Source organism: Rana temporaria, chromosome 2 (genome assembly GCF_905171775.1).
Source record: "Rana temporaria chromosome 2, aRanTem1.1, whole genome shotgun sequence".
NCBI lineage: Eukaryota > Metazoa > Chordata > Amphibia > Anura > Ranidae > Rana > Rana temporaria.
In genome coordinates this window covers 380,221,047-380,241,618 of record NC_053490.1, presented here as the reverse complement: position 1 = coordinate 380,241,618, position 20,572 = coordinate 380,221,047, and the positions used below count along the sequence as shown (strand labels likewise).

The following is a 20,572-nucleotide window of genomic DNA, read 5'->3' as shown; positions in this document are numbered from 1 at the left end:
GGATAATGCTGGCACGGCTGATGCCGTGACAGTGTGGGATGCCTTTAAGGCCTCTAGGAGGGGGCACTACCAGACCATTATTGCCAAGGTCCGTAGGGAGCACAGGGCTGAGTTGGTGCGGGCGGAGGGGGAGGAGGCGGGGGCAGGGGCAGAGGAGGTTTTTGTCAGATCTCGAGATCCGCGGGATTATGCGTGGCTTCAGTTTTTGACGGGGGAGGTTCTTAGTCTGCGCACCGCTCTCACCCAGAAGAGGCTGCTTGCTCAGTCTCAGCGGATTTTTGAGCAGGGAGAGCGGTCCGGGAGGCTGCTGGCCTGGCTCTCCAAGGAGCAGGCGACTGGGATGTGTATCTCGGGTGTTCGGGATCCTGCAGGGGAACTTATCTGTTTGCCGGAGGGCATCAGTAAATGCTTTCCTGACTTCTATAGACTCCTTTACAACTCAAAGGCCGATTACGAGGTCTCGGATCTTCGGATATACCTGGAAGACATTGACATACCGGTTCTTACCCCGACGTATCGCACAAAACTTGATGCCCCCATTACGGTTGTGGAGGTCAAACGGGCCCTTAAGTCCATGCAAGTGGGGAAAACGCGGGACCTGATGGACTCCCTGTGGAGTTTTATAAGCACTACGCTGCGGATCTCATCAGTAAATTTCATTCCCCGATGGGGAGGCTCCCTGATTCCATGAGTGAGGCGATGATTGTGGTCATTCCCAAGCCAGGAAGGGACCCTACCTTGTGTTCCTCGTATCGATCCATCTCTTTGCTCAATGTGGACGCAAAGATCTTGGCGAAGATCCTTGCGAAAAGACTAAACCTGGTCATAACTGCTCTGGTCCATCCGGACCAAAACGGGTTTCATGCCGGGGTGGGGAACGGACATCAACATTAGACGCCTTCTCACTCACATCGGTAGAGCCGGGAGGGTTCAGCGGGGGTGGTGGCCTCACTCGAAGCGGAGAAGGCTTTTGACTCTGTCGAGTGGGGCTACATGTGGGAGGTGCTTTCTAGTTTCGGGTTCGGACCTGCCTTCAAAAAATGGGTGCGTATGCTATACAACTGCCCTTTGGCCAGGATTAGAACTAATGGCTGCCTTTCTGACACATTCCAGCTGGGCATGGGTGTCCCCTCCCCCCGGGCTTGTTTGCCCTGGCAGTTGAACCCCTTGCCATATTGTTGAGAGCGGACGCAAGAGTTAAGGGATTACAGATAGGGCCGATAGAGGAAAAGGTGTCTCTGTATGCGGATGATACCCTCCTCTATTTGGCGGATGCCTCATCCTCATTGCAAGTGGCCCTGGACCTTATTGATCGGTTTGGTCGGTACTCGGGCATACGCATCAATTGGGATAAATCGGTCCTGTGCCCGCTCCATCCCTCGTTCTTGCGAACCTCGACACACACACCGCTTCAATGGGTGAGAATGAGTTCAAATATCTGGGGCGAGTGAGTACTTTGGCAAGAATGTTCAACCACTTATGTCCCAACTGGCAACTAGATGTATGGCGTGGCGATCCCTCCCCCTAACACCGGTGGGCAGGGTTCATTTGTTGAAAATGGTCTACCTTCCAAAGTTCTTATACTTTTTCCGTAATACCCCTTCGCATATACCTAGGACGTTCTTTAAACGCTTGGAGAGTCTGTTATCTTTTGTGTGGGCTGGGCGACCCCCCCGGGTGGCGAGGCAGATCCTCTACCTCCTTTATCTGGAGGGGGGCTAGCACTTCCAAATTTTTTGATCTACTACTGGGCGGCAGTGCTGGTTACGGTTCGGTGGTGGTTCTCCCAGCCCAGGCAGAATCCGGCAGTCACGCTGGAGGCGGCTATTCTGGGCTCATATGCGGCCCTGAGTAATTTGCCATTCCGGGGTCTCCGGGCGAATCCCTCTATGACGACCCTCATGCGGACCACAATTAAGGTCTGGCAGGAGGCTCGGCTTATCTATAGGAAGCCCGCCCATGTGTCCCCGCATATGCCCCTGTGGAGCAATCCTATGCTGCCCCATCTGAACAGCATCCCGCACCCCTCCCTCTGGGCTAAGAAGTGTATTATTAAGTTGAGTCAGATAGTTCATGAGGGCAGGCTTATGCCCTTTCGGGAGATGCGGTATGTTCATGCCTTGCCGATCTCTTTTCAATTTAGGTACTGGCAGCTTGCGCATGCATTCAAGGCCCAATTCTCTGACCCCCGGACCTTGGAGTCAGACTCTGTTGAGCGCCTCCTGACCTCCAGTGTGATGGTGCGCCCTCTATCATCCTTATACCTGCGTCTAACGGTGGCGTATGATACCAAGCTTACTAGGTCCTGGGAAAAGTGGAAGGCTGATATGCCGTCCTTGGATGAGGAGGGCTGGGAGGACTGCATTTCCTCATATATGCCCTCTTTGATCGTCGCGAAGGACAGATTCATACAATTCAAAATTCCTTCACAGAGCTTATTACACCCCGCAGCGGTTAGCTCGTATCTACCCGTCGAGGGACCCTAACTGCCAGAGGTGTAAATTAGAACTGGGAACATTCTGGCACATGGTCTGGGCGTGTCCCAAGCTGCAGCCGTATTGGGCGGCGGTGGCCTCCAGACTGACTGATGTGAGTGGGACGGTTATTCTGGTTGACCCGACAATCCTGTTACTCAGCCATTTAGAGGACGTTATGGGGGATAGGTACTGTATATTGCGACTGACCTTTGCACGCTTATGCTAGACGTGAGATACTGTTGAAGTGGAAATCAGAGGATCCTCCTAATTGTGCCTCTTGGCAACGCACAGTAAATTCGGTGCTACCCCTATATCAAGCTGACCTACGAAAATAGACAGTGCCCGGTCCAGTTGGACAGGCACTCGGGTTGCCCTTGACCCCCCCTCTCCTGACTGAGGGGGGGTGTTCACGGCGGCCCCATATGACAGTTAATGTTCGAGGTCCCTCCCCCTCTCCCTTCCTGTTCCACTCCTGTATTTATTCTGTTTTGAAGTTTGGGCGGGTTGGCTGCACGGTGTTTGCTGGGACTCACTAATTTGCCATCATCTCTGAATGTCTATTCTTTAAAGAGACCGAGACTGTGCCTGGGGTCCTACCCTTGGCCGGACAGCAATGCATGCTCCTGATACTGGATTTGTACATCATTGTATTTACTGTAGTGCACTTGTAATGTAATGCTGATTTGTCTAATAAACTCTTCCCTGTTAAAAAAAAATTAAAACAAAAAAATTTAAAGAATGAAATTCTTGAAATATATCAATCTATGGATCGATACAATATATGAGTTTCGCTTTGAATTACTGAAAATAAATTAACTTTTTGATGATATTTAAATGTTTGAGAGGCACATATGTATGTATGTATTTTTATTTTATGTTTTACTTTTTGCTATAAAACATATGCAAAAATAAAATTTAATTTCTTCATAAATTTTTTGGCAAAATGTACTGTGCTACATGTCTTCGGTACAAACTATGGTATATATATATATATATATATATATATATATATATATATATATATATATATACACATACACATATACACACACACACACACACACACACACACTGAAATGTTTATTTATTTACTAATACTACTAATGGTGGTGATCAGAGACTTATGGGACTGCGACAGTGAGGCAGGCAATCTAACGCTAACTGGCACCGACATCACCAGGGACACGAATACAGTGATAATACCATACACTGTCACTGTACTAATGACACTGGCTGGAAGGGGTTAACATCTCGGGTAATCAAGGGGTTAAATGTCTGCCTAAGAGTGTAATGTGGGCTGAACTTTTATTAACCACTTGCCGGCCAGCCACTGTCATACTGCGGGACATGTGTGTATGTAAACATACAAATACCTGTTCTGTGTGGAGACACAGATCGTGAGTTCCTAATAGCTAGGAACCACGATCTGACATTTCCTCTAATTAGTCCCCTCCCTCCACAGTTAGAAACACACCTAAGGAAAACATTTAACCCCTTAATCGCCCCCTAGTGTTAACCCCTTCCCTGCCAGTGACATTTTTTACAGTAATCAGTGCATTTTTCTTTTTAGCAATGGTCCCAAAAATGTGTCAAAAGTGTCCGCCATAATGTTGCAGTGCTGATTTAAAAAAATAAAATAAAAAATAAAAAAAACAATCAATAGTATTGCGATTTTTTATTACCAAAAATATGCAGAGGAATACATATCTGCCTAAAACTGAGAAAAAATATAGATAAACATTTAAAAAAAATTAAATAAAAATTGGAGAAATTTATTAACGCAGAAAGTCAAAATTGTCACTTTTTTTGTTTATAGCGGTTAAAAAAAAAAAAAAAAAAAACACACCACCAAAAGAAATCTCTATTTGTGGGAAATGTTTTGGGTACATTGTCGCAAGACCGCGCAATTGTCAGTTAAAGCGACGCAGTGCCGAATCCCCAAAAAATGGCCTGATCATTGAGTAGCCAATTCTTCCAGGGCTGAAGTGGTTAAAGATCGCTTTGTTTCCTCCCTCTACTCTGCAGTGAGAAGAAACCGAGAGATTGTTTCCTCTGTACGGAGCCCTGCGTTGATTGTCAACACAGGGTTCTGGGCTATGATTGGACACAGCCAACCGCAGGCCTGGCCATGAATCATTGGCTAACTCCCACTGTGTACAATCATAGCGGGTGTCTGAGGTGTGCGCGCGCGCATGCGTCCTAAACCTGGAAACATGCAGCGACGTACCAGTATACTTTGCTTGCATGGGCTGCCTGTCTGCAGTACATTGTGGGTGGACGGTCTGCAAGTGGTTAAGATAAACCCTCTGCTCTCTCCTCCTGTCAACATGTTCCTTGTCATCATATGTGCAATGCAGCAGAGCCTGATTGGCTCCTAATACTGCACCGTTCAATCCGAGTGCTACTGTATAGTTGCTACTGTATGGTTAATTAAAAGGAGGTAAATTCCGAGTTAATCCAGATTTTTATATTAGCTGCATTTAAAAAGTACATACATTTTTTTATTGAATACATATCTGCATTGCTATGTGTATTCCTTATATCTGCCTAGATATACACTTTAAAACTGATGCAACTTTGATGTGAAAAAAAAAAATAACTCACCATGCGATGTTTATACTCTTCAGAAGCTTCGTGGACAGCTGTATCCCATGGATTGGGACCATTGGCATAGACAAGATTAGGATCTAATTGCCAGTATCTAAATATGAAGATTTTTTTGCAGAATGGTGAAAATTAGAAACATAAAAAATAACCAAGGAATAATGTTACTGTAAAAGAAGCCACTTACTTGACTGGTTTCCCAAATGCCATACAATCTTCCTGTAAACAAAGAGTTTTATGTTACATATAACTGCAGTTATCCCATAAATCAAGATCAAGGCTATGAATTAGAACATATACAACAGATGTACTTACAGACACAAAATAAGGTCCGGCAAAGTCTCGGATTACACCAGATGATGTACAGATTCCCATGTGACCAATGAAGGGAAATAACCATCTAAAAGAAACACACATTTTTTTTTTTTTAATGTCCATTCGAACGTTTCCAGAACATCTCAGTATTCACTCAAGTGAAAAGTACAGTGCGTCAAGTGAACTTGTACCTAAACTGCACAGTAAGGGCCAATTCACACTGACGTGCGCTAAAATGTATGGAAAATGCATGCATGTATGTATTGCATGTGTCAATCCATGATAGTTGCGTTTTAATGTGCGCCGACATCTGTTCACATACATTCTGACATCCGATGACATGCATTATGGTGTGAATAGAACACATTGGAAATGATCGTTTTTCAGATGTCCTTCTGTTGATCTGTATTTTACAGCTGAGATAAAAAGCAGATCAGATCAACGCACTGGTGTAAATTGGCCTTAAAACATTTACATATTCTGAGCAGGCAGAAAAATAAAAGGTAATTCTCCCCTTATTTTCTATGGCAGCCTTGTAATGTAAACAAACAGCGGGTGCTTTTAACCTGTTGGATACTAACTGAAGCCCAACTTTAGAGCCTTTGATGTGAATTTGAGAATTAATTGCTTTCTAGTACATGCAGCTACAAAGATCAGTAACGGCTTGTTTTAAAGCTGTTTTACTACTTAACCACTTAAGGACCGGACCAATACGCTGCCTAAAGACCCAAGGTGTTTTTACAATTTGGCACTGCGCTGCTTTAACTGGTAATTGCGCAGTCATGCAATGTTGTACCGAAACGAAATTTGCGTCCTTTTCTTCCCACAAATAGAGCTTTCTTTTGATGGTATTTGATTTCCTCTGCGATTTTTATTTTTTGCGATATAAAACGGAAAAAGACCGAAAATTTTGAAGGGAGCAAATTTTTGATTTCACTCCTCACTACCTATCACAGTTTCGAAGGCCATAAAATGCCAAAATAGCACAAAACCCCCCCAAATGACACCATTTTAGAAAGTAGACACCCCAAGCTATTTGCTGAGAGGCATGTCGAGTCCATGGAATATTTTATATTTTGACACAAGTTGCGGGAATATGACAAACTGATTTTTTTTTTCCAAAATACATTCTGCTGCTTCTCCTGAGTACGGGATACCACGTGTGGGACTTTTTGTGAGCCTAGCCGCATACGGGGCCCCGAAAACAAAGCACCACCTTCAAGATTTCTAAGGGCATACATTTTTGATTTCACTCCTCACTACCTATCACAGTTTTGAAGGCCATAAAATGCCAAGATGGCACACAACCCCCCCAAATGACCCAATTTTCGAAAGAAGACACTCCAAGCTATTTGCTGAGAGGCATGTCGAGTCCATGGAATATTAAATTTTTTTGCCCCAAGTCACTGAATGACCAAAAAAAAAAATTACAAAACGTTGTCACTAAATGATATATTTCTCACACATGCCATAGGCATATGTGGAATTACACCCCAAAATACATTCTGCTGCTTCTCCTGAGTACGGGGATACCACATATGTGGGACTTTTTGGGAGCCTAGCCGCGTACGGGGCCCCGAAAACCAAGCACTGCCTTCAAGATTTGTGTGAGTGAAATCAAAAATTTATGTCCTTAGAAATCTTGAAGGTGGTGTTTGGTTTTCGGGGTCTCATACGCGGCTAGGCTCCCAAAAAGTCCCACACATGTGGTATCCCCGTACTCAGGAGAAGCAGCAGAATGTATTTTGGGGTGCAATTCCACATATAACCATGACATGTGTGAGAAATATATCATTTAGTGACAATGTTTTGTACATTTTTTTTTGGTCATTATTCAATCACTTGGGGCAAAAAAATTAAATATTCCATGGACTCAACATGCCTCTCAGCAAATAGCTTGGGGTGTCTACTTTCCAAAATGGGGTCATTTGGGGGGGGGGGTTTTGTGCTATTTTGGCATTTTATGGCCTTCGAAACTGTGATAGGTAGTAAGGAGTGAAATCAAAAATTTGCGCCCTTAGAAATGTTGAAGGCGGTGCTTGGTTTTCGGGGTCCCGTACGCGGCTAGGCTCCCAAAAAGTCCCAAACATGTGGAATCCCCGTACTCAGGAGAAGCAGCAGAATGTATTTTAGGGTGCAACTCCACATATAACCATGGCATGTGTGAGCAATATATCATTTAGTGACAATTTTTTTTTTTTTTTTGTCATTATTCAATCACTTTGGACAAAAAAAAAAAAAAATTTATGGACTCAACATGTCTCTCAGCAATTTCCTTGGGGTGTCTTCTTTCCAAAATGGGGTCATTTGGGGTTTTTTTGTGCCATTTTGGCATTTTATGGCCTTCGAAACTGTGATAGGTAGTTAAGAGTGAAATCAAAAATTTACACCCTTAGAAAGCCTGAAGGCGGTGATTGGTTTTGGGGGTCCCGTACGTGGCTAGGCTCCCAAAAAGTCTCACACATGTGGTATCCCCGTACTCAGGAGAAACAGCAGAATGTATTTTGGGGTGTAATTCCACATATGCCCATGGCATGTTTGAGCAATATATCATTTAGTGACAACTTTGCGCAAAAAAATATATATATATATATATATATATATATATATATATATATATATATATATATATATATATATATATATTTTTTCCCCACAACTTGGGTCAAAATATAAAATATTCCATGGACTTGAGATGCCTCTCAGCAAATAGCTTGGGGTGTCTACTTTCCAAAATGGGGTTATTTGGGGGGGTTTTGAGTTGTCCTGGCATTTTATGCACAACATTTAGAAGCTTATGTCGCACATCACCAACTCTTCTAACCACTTGAAGAAAAAGCCCTTTCTGACACTGTTTGTTTACATTAAAACATATTTTTTTGCAAGAAAGTTAAGTTGAACCCCCAAACATTATATATTTTTTTAAAGCAAAGGCCCTACAGATTAAAATGGTGGGTGTTACAAAAAAAATTTCCACACAGTATTTGCGCAGCGTTTTTTCAAACGCATTTTTTGGGGAAAAAATACACTTTTTTTTACTTTAAAGCACTAAAACACACTATATTGCCCAAATTATTGATGAAATAAAAATTATGATCTTAGGCCGAGTACATGGATACCAAACACGACATACTTTAAAATTGTGCACAAACGCGCAGTGGCGACAAACTACATACATTTTTAAAAGCCTTTACAGGTTACCACATTAGATTTACAGAGTAGGTCTACTGCTAAAATGACTGCCCTCGATCTGCCCTTCGCGGTGATACCTCACATGCATGGTGCAATTGCTGTTTACATATGACTCCAGACCGACGCTTGCGTTCGCCTTTGCGCAAGAGCAGGGGGGGACAGGGATGCTTTTTTTTTTTTAATATATATTTATTTCGCTTTTTTTTTTATTTTATTTGTTAACTGTTCCTTCCATTTTTTTACCATTTTTTACCATTTTTATTGTTATCTCAGGGAATGTAAATATCCCTTATGATAGCAATAGTTAGTGACAGGTACTCTTTTTTTTTTTTTTTAAATAGGGTCTATTAGACCCTAGATCTTTCCTCTGCCCTCAAAGCATCTGACCACACCAAGATCGGTGTGATAAAATGCTTTCCCATATTCCCAATGGCGCTGTTTATATCCGGGGGGGGGGGGGGGCATTCCCTCCCACTGAATGTAAAAGCAGTCTAGAGGCTAATTGGCTGCTAGGACTGCTTTTACATGAAAGCCGACTGCTGGCTGAAAAGAATGATACCAAGATGATGCCTAAACCCGCAGGCATCATTCTGGTATAACCATTCAAAGTCCAGCAACATACCAGTACGTTGATGGTTCTTGTTGGACATGTATTGTAACCTTTTTTTTTCATGCAGCCTGTTGGCTGAACGAAAAAAAGATTGATCGGTGGGTATGCCCACCATTAGAATACCTCCCTTCATCCACCCACTTCTAATGATGGGCATACATGCACCATTTATATATGCCGAAGCATGGGGGCATCCTCCCGCAAAAAAGTTATGCCGCGTACACACGGTCTGACTTTTTTATGCCGCGTACACACGGTCGGACTTTTCCACGGGAAAGCCTCCGTAGGAATGTCAACCGTATGTACGCGGCATTAGGAGCAAAATCGCTCCTCCGCCCCTAATGCCCCCATGCTTCGGCATATATGCTCTATTTTTTAACTGTGGTGGTGAAATCACCTCCTACAGCACTGGAGTCGCGGCTTTATATATCGTGGGAGCAAACACTGTTGCTGTCAAGATAAATAAGTCCGGATTGGAACATCAGACTCCATAGAACCATTCTGGGGGGGTGGAGCCGTGATGTGAGAGTGAGAGAGTGAGAGAGCAAGAAGATGTTGGCTCCTCTCCTCCCCAGGCCTTTCCATGCAGTTTATGCCGGGATGAGTTCAGCTGAGTCCCCCTGATTGTCCATGTGTAAAGCATGGTCTGTGCTGAGTTCCCCGGACAGAGGAAGCTTGTCGGCGGCATTGTAAGCTGAGCCTCTTGCTTCCACCTGCCTTTTCCTGCCTCCCCTGGCTGCTCCTCCTGACCCTCCACGTGTAAAGCTTATGGGCTGAGGAGAGGTCACAGCCGAAGTATACCAGAGGATGCCGTTAACACAGTGGGTTGTGTGAGAAGCTGTACGGGTTGTGAAATATCTGGAATTCCTGAGAAGTGAGAGAGGAGTGAGCAGCGGGGAATACAAGGTGATTTTTGAAGGCTGAATCCTGTGCTCTTGTGTTTTAATCAAGAAACAAGCCACAAGCTCTGTATCCTGGCCCTGAGGACCCCCCCCTCCCTAACTAAAAGGTCATGTGAGTAAAACGGACTGTTACTGGAATGCTGAGCCGTTTTTTTTTGTTGTTTTTTTTTTCTTTCTCCCTCTTTTGGCTGTGGAGAGTGTTATGCAGACCAACGGTCAGGACAGGATATTTAAAACTTAAGTAAAATGTAAAGGTAAAATAAAATGTAGAAGGTCAATATAGTTAAAAGATAAAATGTATGGGATTAATAGAAGGGGAAGCTTGGGGAGTGGGAGGGGCCCACTATATGTCGGTGGGAGAATTTTTCCCCCGTTAGGTAGGTCCCGAGGTAAGGGACTTGGTTCTCCGTTAGGGAGTGGAGGGGGTGGGGAGTCTGGACGGGGTTGTAAGGTCCCGAACGGACAGAACATCCTCTTAGGGGGTTACCCATACGTAGATATGGTAGCTTATATGTTATTCGTGGGGTTAAGTGTATGGTCCTTTTGTTTTTTTGCTTTTTTTTTTTTTTTTTTTTTTTTCCGTTATTTTTTTCCCCGTTTTTTTTACTTTTTTTGTGTGGTGTTTTTTTTTTGCTGTCTCTCTCGCCCGCCCGCCGCCGGTCCTGTTTCAGGGCCTGTCCGCTCTTATTTCCCTCGTCCTACCGTCCCCTTCCCTCTATTTGGGGGGCTGGGGCTGGTGGGAGGAGGGAATAGAGTTTAGGGAGTAAGGACTAAAAAGATGTCAGATAAAATGAAAATTATATCATATAATACAAGGGGTCTTTGTTCAGGTTGTAAGAGGGGGCGTCTCTGGCATGAACTGCGCCACCTTGGGGCGGAAATTGTTCTTCTACAGGAGACGCACTTCGTGGAAGGGTCAATCCCCCATATGCCCCTTTTCGTATACAATCAGTGGTTTCATGCTCCTTCGCCTATTTCTGGGGCAAGAGGGGTTACAATGGGAATACATAAACAATGCCCTTTGGTACCTACAGAAGTACAAAAGGACCCGGAAGGGCGATATCTTTTTGTGAAAGGAAAAATCCAGGGTCAGTGTTATACTATAGCAACGATTTATGCCCCAAATAGTCAAACGGTTAAGTTTTTAATTAAAACCCTAGATAGGTTGGAGAAATTCAGAGAAGGTCTGTTGATCTTGGGGGGAGACTTTAATATTACTATGGACCCGAGTTTAGATACCTCATCTGGGAAAACTTTTTTGTCACAGAAAGCGCTAAGATGTGTTAAAAAGCGTCTACGTTCCCTACATTTGGTCGACAGCTGGAGGGTATTACATGAGCAGGATAGAGATTACAGCTATTTCTCCAAGACACATAATATGTATTCAAGGATCGATATGTTAATGATCGACCAATATTATTTGAGTCTGGTGGACTTTGCGACTATTGAGTCGATCACCATATCAGATCATGCACCGATAAGTTTAGGGATGAGACCAGCTTTGGTTGGGAGTAGGGAAAGAACTTGGAGACTGAATGAAGTGATATTGGACGATAAGCAAAATGTAGAATCCTTAACTGGCAAGTTGACCTCATATTTTGAGATGAATACGTCAGAAGAGGTGTCGGACCAGGTGGTCTGGGAGGCCCATAAGGCGGTAATGAGAGGGGAGTTAATTTCAATGGGATCACGTATTAAAAGAGATAGACAGAAGGAACTGACAACTCTTTTAGAGGAGATACATAACATAGAAATAAAACATAAGACCCATTTAAAGCCAGGAGATACGCAAAATTTAGAGAAGCTTCGGGCGGATCTCAAACAGCTTCTGGATCGAAAAACTCAGAATAAAAACAGATATTTTGCCCATCGCTTTTATGAGCAGGGAAATAAGAGCGGGAGGTTAATGGCCAGACAACTAAAGAAACAACAGGAGGCGTGCCATGTACATACAATAAAGGTAGGGAGTAAACAGATAGTAGATTCTCAAGCGATAGCAGCTGAATTCCATCGGTTCTATACTTCTTTATACAATCTAGATCCAAATGTGGGGGAGGCAGACGGGGGGGGGGCAGGAGGAAGGGATTCGGGAATATTTAAAGGCCTCGGGACTACAAGCAATACCAACAGCAGCCCTGGAGGAAATGGAAAAACCCATCTCCATAGAGGAGCTAGAGAGAGTGATACTGGAGGCAGCGCAGGGCAAAAGTCCAGGACCAGATGGATTTACTAATATGTATTATAAAAAGTTCTCCTCTATAATCCTGACCCCCCTCTGTAGGTATCTCAACTCGGTGTCGATCTTGAGTCCATTATCGCCAGATGCTTTAACTGCTTATGTGACTGTCCTCCCGAAAGCGGGGAAGGATCCGCAATGCTGCGCTAGTTACAGGCCGATCTCCCTCCTGAACTCCGATGTTAAGTTCCTATCTAAAATTCTAGCTTTGAGGCTACAGGATCACATTGTTAACCTGATCCATCCGGACCAGACAGGATTTATGAAAGGCCGAGAGGCCAGAGATAATACAATAAGAGCCCTCCATGTGTTACATTGGATACACAAAGGCCCAAATAAAACTCCGGCAGTTGTGATCTCAATGGACGCTGAAAAGGCCTTTGATAGGGTGGGGTGGGGATTTACGGTCGGAGTTCTGAGGGAGATGGGCCTGAGGGAAAGAATGATGGGATGGGTGATGGCATTGTATGCAGAACCCAGAGCAAGGGTTAAAGTCAACGGGAGACTATCAGATTACTTTGAAATAAAAAACGGGACTAGGCAGGGGTGCCCACTGTCCCCATTACTATTCGCTATGGTATTGGAACCTTTTTTGTGTATGATTAGAGGGAATAGGGGGATCAAAGGGATAGTTATAGGATCGATGGAACACAAGATATCCGCATATGCGGATGACTTGTTGCTATATCTTTCCTCACCTCAAGAGTCTCTGACGGAATTGAGGAGAGAGATAGACAGGTTTGGCTGCATTTCCAACTTTAAAATAAATATAGAGAAATCGATGCTGATGCCGAATCAACTGCCTGCGGGGATGAAGAAAAAGCTGCAAAGATCCTTCCCCTTTGTATGGCGTTCAGACTCTATATTTTACCTGGGAACACATATAGCCCCAGATGTTAAACGTTTATATGAGTTGAATTATATACCCCTGCTCTCATCAATACTAAGAGATTTACAGAGATGGAGAAGTTATACACTGACCTGGTTTGGGAGAGTAAGCGCCCTTAAAATGAGTATAATTCCAAGGCTTATCTATGTCCTGTATGCCATCCCTATAGCTCTCCCACAAATATTTTTTAAACAAATAAAGAAAGCTTTTAGGACTTTTGTCTGGGGGGATAAACATCCCAGGCTGGCATATGATATTTTGAAAAGATCAAAGAAGGAAGGAGGAGTAGGACTCCCAGACATGGTACTCTACTATAGAGCCATGGCCCTGGTTCGTATTATGAACTGGAGACATGACTCAAAAGGTAAAATATGGGTTTCCCTGGAGAAAACACTGGCAGGAAGGGATCTGGCGGGAGCACCCTGGATCCCGACCGTATTTAGGGGGTTATCGGAATATGTGTCACCACTAACTACAACAACGCTGTCTATCTGGGATAGAATGAATAAGTCGGGAAAGTTTGCCCCTCCAATATCGCCTATTACTCCTTTGGAGGGATTTCCATGGTTCCCTCCTGGGGAAGAGAAGGGTAGTTTTGAGGGGTGGGGAGGAAATTGTTCAGAGGTGGCTCCATTTGGGGAACTGCTTCCCTTAAGGGAGTTGGTACAAAAGCAGGGGGAGGTATCAATGAGGGAATGGAAATACCGGCAGTTGACAGACCTGTTTAATAAATGGAAACACCAAATTAGATCAGTAAATACCATGACTACTTTTGAGGAGTGGTGTGTTAACCGCTTGGAACCAGGCCATATGTTATCTCGGATGCACAGAATGGTCCAGAGTGCCCAAGATAAGACAATCCCATATTACATGCGTGAATGGGAAAGGGAGTTGGGCCTTAAATTTACAGCGGAACAATCAAATAGGTTGATGGAAATAACACACCGGTCCTCAATAAGTTCATATATACAGGAGATGTCGTATAAGTTCCTGACTAGATGGTACCATACGCCGACCCGTTTGGCTCAGATCTACCCATTAATGAATGCCAACTGCTGGAGGGGGTGCAATCAAAGAGGGTCATTTCTTCATATATGGTGGCAGTGTCCCAGGATCAGGAGATTTTGGGAGGAGATATCCCCGTGGATAAAGAAACTGACATTAAGACCTATTGAGCAATCCCCATTGCATTTCCTGTTTCATGGAATGCCAGCATCCATGAAGTTCTACAAAAGAAGTGTTACACCACACCTATTAAATGCAGCGAAGGCACTGATACCTAGATACTGGAAACAACCTAAAGTCCCCAATATAGTGGAATGGAAAATCGAGGTAGAGAGGATAATGGAGGCAGAGAGATGGGTATACATGGTCAAGGACCAACAGGACAAATTTAAGGATATATGGGCAGGGTGGATATATTACTCTCCTGAAGTAGGGAAGGATTAGCTTGGGGCGGAGAGGCTAGGAGGCGGGTGGGGGGGAGCGGTGAGACGGCGAATAATCTTTTTTCCTTTTTTTTTTTCTTTTTTTGTTGTCTCCCTACCCTGCGGGCACCGGAGGGGGAGGAGGTGGGAGGGGGGAGGCGCGCCCCCCACCCCTCCTAATTCTCACCTTTTTTTTTTTTTTTTTTTTTTTTCCCTCCTCCTCTTTTTCACAACACTAATTTGGATCACTAAAGAGGAGGAAATAATTAATCAATTAAGTCAACATAGGAGGATAAGTATAGAGGCTCCCCTTAAGGAATTTTATTTGGGAGTCATAAGAATGGGAACGGGGGTTTTAAAGGAAGGTTATAGTCACAAAAGAAAGATCACTAATAAGGGAAAGGAGAAGAACACACCCAATATTGTTGTTTTTTTTTTTATGTATTTATTTTTTTTCCACTCCTTTTTTTTGAGGTGGTTATGAAACTTCTCCCCTTTGCATGGTAGGGGGGGGGGAGATAAGGTGATGGGGAGTTAAAGAGGCACGAAACAAAGAAAACAACTTTTTTTTTTTTTCTCACTAAAGTCACGAAATTAAGGACTATTAAGCCCTGCACAAAATCCCTTTTGCCTTTTTTTTTTTTTTTTTTTATTATTAGGGTGGTATTGAGCTCCTCCTTTTTGTGCCGTAGGGAGGTCATAAGGTGATGGGGTTTAGGGGGTCACGTGGGAGGGGGGGGGGTCTCGTCTCTCCTTTCTCCTCCTCCTCTTTCTCTCTCTCCCTGGCGTCCCTCCCGCCTCTTGTAGGTGGGGAGTGGGACGGGGGATTGGAGGAGAGGGAGGGGGAGGCCGATGGTGCCCATGGGGGGGATAAGGTAATGTAGGAAAGTATTTTTATTTGAATATGTACGGAGATATCCTTTTTTTTTTTTTTTTTTTTTCTGTTTTGTTTTTTGTTTTGTTTTGTTATTGTTATTTGTTTATTGTATGTGATGTAATTTGGAAAATAAAGAAAATGAGTAATTATAAAAAAAAAGATAAATAAGTCCTGCGCAACAGCTGAATGGCGTACCTGAAAACAGTAAAGTAAATTACATACCTGAAAAGCAAGCATGAAAAAACATAACAATAAAACTTTGCAGAATAGAATACAGTAAAAAAGAGCATAACAATAGAGAGAGAATAGAGAGGGAGAGAACAATAAAACGACAACTATTTTTTTTTTTTACTTTTTTTTTTATTTTTATTTTTTTTAACACTTTTTTTTGTAACTAACTGTTCAACTTTTCGGTTCCAGGTTTGGGTCTCTCAAAATGCGATGGCATCTTGGGAGACCCTGTGCAAGTGAGCCTAGCCTGTGAAATGTTTCACCCTACACTAATAATTAACTTGTGTGTGGAAGCGTTCAAAACATTCACCAATACAAAGACCAGGATTGTCAGGACAGCGGGGACAAAAATAACGGGTGTCACGCCTAAATCCGCGCTTGCTACAGACACAACATTTTCTTTGGGGGGCTTTTTGGGTAGGGGTACTCTGCATGAGAGGCATTTTTCGTATGCCCTCGAGTCGGCTTACTGCATTTGGTAGGGGATGGCGAGGTACAGTACCGCCTGGATACAGGAGTTCTGTGATGATATCCTTCTGGAATTGAAGGAAGGATTCATTCCGTCCTGAAGCTTTGTATAAGACAAAAGCATTCAGTAGAGCCAATTGAAATAAATGTAGAGACACTTTTGTACCAGCGTCTCGTCTTACGGACAATATGATACGGCGCCATCAACTGGTTGTTGAGGTCCACCCCTCCCATATTTTAGTTATATTCGTGGATACAGAGGGGTTTCTCCACAACACCAGTCGCCGTACGAATTTGTACTGTCGTGTCTGCGTGAAGGGTGGCAAGAACGAAAACATTCTTATTGTCCCGCCACTTCACAGCGAGCAAATTATTACATCTGAAGCAGGCTCTCGCCCCCAGCCTTAGATGAGAATCTACAAGCCTCTGGGGAAAGCCCCGGCGATTAGGTCGCACGGTGCCACATGCTCCAATCTGATCATCAAACAAGTGACTAAAAAGTGGCACGCTGCTGTAATAATTGTCCACGTATAAGTGGTACCCCTTTCCGAATAAGGGTGACACCAAGTCCCAAACGATCTTGCCAGCGCTCCCCATGTAATCTGGGCATCCTTCCGCCTCTACCTCACCATCTGTGCCCTCAATTTCCTAAAGCTCCATGTGTAGCCTGTGGCCCTGTCACAGAGCTTATAGAGCTTGACCCCGTATCTGGCACGCTTGTTGGGAAGGTACTACTTGAAAGACAAGCGGCCAGAAAATTTAATTAGGGACTCGTCAACGCATACAACCTGCTGGGGATTAAACAAGGCTGCAAAACGTTGGTTGAAATGGTTTATGAAGGGCCAAATTTTGTAGAGCCCGTCAAATTCAGGGTCTCCACGTGGACAACAAAGTGCATTGTCACTGAAATGCAGGAACCGCAGGATCGCCTCGTATCGTTTCCTGGCCATGTGAGCAGAGAACACGGGCATATGGTCAATGGGATGTGTGGACCAATACATCCGCAACTCCAGAAATTGGTGTATGCCCATGTTGAGGGTAAGGCCCAGAAAGGTCTTAAATTCGGAAACCTCAATAGGTTTCCATTCTTTGGCAAGGAGGGTCTGGGGATTAGCGGCGATGTAGGTACCAGCATATAAATTACTCTGGTCCATAATAGATCTATAGAGATCTTCCGTGAAATATAGCGAATATAAATCAAGTGCCATAAAATTCGCTGTATCCACCTGAATACCGGGTTGGCCAGTGAATGGGGGAAGTACGGGTGCTGCAGAAGTGGTGGGGACCCAATCAGGATAGGCGAATTCTGCAGGAAGGGCACTATGGGCACGACGGGCCTGTCTTTGTCTTCTTCTTGGTGGCAGCGGGACACTACTTGTGCTTGCCACCTCGCCAGCTTGAACTGCACTTATGGGACTCGCCACGTCGCCACGTCTTACTGCAGTGCTGGATGAACGGCCAGGGTGTACTAGGCCGCTGGTGCTTGCCAATCCACCAGAAGGAATGGTGGCGCTAGTACTGGCTCTCTGCTCCATACAAGGGTCCTGTGGTTCTTGCTGCTCAACAACATCAGAATGGGGTCGGGTACGCCTGGCCTTAGCAGGGACCACTACTCCGTCGTCCGAGCTATCTGACATGGAGCCGCTGTCGTAAATAGGATCGTATTCTGAGCCAGATTCTGACAGATGCGTGACCTCCTCGTCTTCACTATCTGACATGCTCAGGATCCTAAGAGCCTCTTCACCAGTGTACATTCGCTTTGCCATTTTGGGCTCTAAATTTAGTGGTACACTGGTGATGATTCACGGGTAAAAAAAGCACCTGACTATAGAAAGGAAAATGTAGAAAACGCTTAAAAAAAAAACTGTTAGCGATCGCAGGGATCAGGCCTGTCTGCGAACGCTGCAGTTGTGTGTTGTGTTTTTGAAGTGACAGTGATCGATCGATACTGCACTTGGGTGGGTTGGGCTGGGCAGAGGGGGAAAACGCAGGTGCTAGCGGGTATCTGGGCTGATTCCGCTAACAATGCGTTTTTGGGTACCCTAAACTGCTGGGTACGCTAGTATAGATCTGATCAGATCAGGTATCGATCCGTTCAGATACTATACCACTAAGGGGGGTGTATGCTTTGCGAGTGGGTGTAAGCGGTACTGGCACTAACCTAACGCTGCCTGGGGCGACGCAGACCCTGACTGACGCTAAAATTTAATTTATATCACCCGCCGGGCAATCAGGGGGTTAAACCTTTATTGGGTTATATACGGCGGGTGCCCTGATGCTATAAACAGCAAACTAACTAACCAGCGTCAACCGTAACACTTATACGGTGATCACTGGTGAAAGGGTTAACTAGGGGGCATTCAGGGGTTAAAAACTTTATTTATGGGGGTACCCAACGCTATAGAACCTGGCGGCGAACCTCAAAAAAAACTAACTGCCTAGCGGCAACAGTGACACTAATACAGCGATCAGAAAATCCATCGCTTAGTGACACTGGCAATAGGGGGTGAAAGGGTTAACTAGGGCGGTGATCAAGGGGTTAAACCTTTATTAGGGGGGGGGGGTAGGGGGCTACCCTGGACCTAAAGGGGGCTAAAACTAACTGCCCTGACACTTTTTTTTGTCACACTGACACTAAATGCAGTAATCAGAAAATAAATGACACTGCATTCAGTGACACTGTGGCAGTTGACTGGGGGGGGGGTGATCGGCGGTGACTGGGGGGGGGGGTTAAATGTGCCTAATGTGCTGGTGTTAGTGTGGTGTTTGGGTGCAACTTACTTGTGTGATGTCTTCTCTCCGCAGCGGTGGTTGATATGACCACCACGAGGAGAGATCACACACTTCCCCTCTTCCTGTGTTTACACTAAACACAGGAAGAGGCGGGGGGGGGGGCGCTGGCATTGGCTCAGAGCGATCGCAAGGGGGTGGCTGAAAACGAACAGCCGCCCCCTCATCCCGGATCGCTTCTGGAGCTTTACCGAACCGCCGCATGTACCGGGGGGGGGGGACCCCCGACCGGCGTCTAGGCAGGGACGTACAGGTACGCCAATGTGCCTGTCCGTGCCATTCTGCCGACGTAAATGTACATGCGGCGGTCCGGAACCGGTTAAGAATATGTAAAAAAAACAACTTTCATGGGGTGTAGTTTGGAAAAGATGCATTTTAAATCACATCCCCTATTTTAGTAAGAAAACTAGGATCAAAGACACAGTTGGTAGAGGGGTGGCTGCCATAAGATAAATTGCCTTTGCCGACTCTCTTGCAAGAATCTCCTAGCAAGTCCGCTGGCTATGCATGCCAAAGGGTAAAAGGCATACCAATCTTGGTTTTGCAGAAAACACCATTATGTTAGAAGCACTTTCAGACTTTCATAGCTGTCTGCTTCACCAGACTTGAGGTCCAAGTAATATTCAAGTCAACACTGCGAGGTACTTCTCTAAAACACAACCTCTGTCCATTAAAGTGAAAATACATTTAACCCCACCTCCCAAACAAAAAACCAACGTTAGACCTACCGGTAACGGTATTTCTATGAACCTTCCAGGACGGCACCCGAGAGATGATGGCTCCTCCTGCAGGAAACACAATCACATGACAGTTTAAAAGGCCCCGCCCTTCCCCTTGCTCCTCAGTATGCAATAGAGTAATCCTGAACTGGTTCACAAGGGACGTAGTCCTTATAGGTACTTACCTTTTTTCCCCTCCACATAGGGTGGGAAGTAGGCCTGCCGTCCTGGAAGGTTTATAGAAATACCGTTACCGGTAGGTCTAACGTTGGTTTTCTCTTACCACCTTCCAGGACGGCACCCGAGAGGATAATTGAGTAATAAACACAGGCCTACCTTCAGGGTGGGACCACAGCTTGTAGCACCTTTCGACCAAAGGCTAAGTCTTGCTGTGACAACATTTCCACACGATAGTGCTTCAGGAATGTATGATGGCTGGACCAGGTGGCCGCACTGCGGATTTGTTCCCAGGAGGCCCCTGCTTTCTCAGCCCAGGAAGTTGCTATGGCTCTGGTAGAGTGAGCCTTGATCTTTTTGGGAGCTGTTGCTCCAGTACATACATAGGCTTTGGATATTGCTTCTCTAATCCATCTTGAGACTGAGGCTTTTGATGCCTGCAGTCCCTTCCTGGGCCCAGCGTGTAGAACTAGTAGGTGGTTAGATCTTCTAAAACTTTTAGTTCTCTCTAGATAAATGAGAAGACACCTTCTCACGTCTAACAAATGAAATTTCTTTTCTTTTTCGTTCTTTGGTTCAGAACAAAAGGACGGCAATATTATGTCTTGCGTCCTATGAAATAGGGATGCCACCTTCGGCAGGTACAGGGGGTCTGCTC

The 20,572-nt window shown here is 44.7% G+C and overlaps 1 protein-coding gene across 3 annotated transcripts in view; it reads right to left on the bottom strand.

The window, feature by feature from the left end:
* TMEM222 (transmembrane protein 222) overlaps positions 1-20,572 on the bottom strand; it is a 48,396-nt gene that overhangs the window by 9,321 nt on the left and 18,503 nt on the right. For all 3 annotated transcript variants that reach the window (XM_040337848.1, XM_040337847.1, XM_040337849.1), the window contains exons 3-5: positions 5,397-5,481; positions 5,269-5,300; positions 5,082-5,178 (exon numbers count right to left, since the gene is read on the bottom strand). In XM_040337848.1, the coding sequence (XP_040193782.1) occupies positions 5,082-5,178; positions 5,269-5,300; positions 5,397-5,481 (214 nt within the window). The remainder of the gene's footprint in view (positions 1-5,081; positions 5,179-5,268; positions 5,301-5,396; positions 5,482-20,572) is intronic.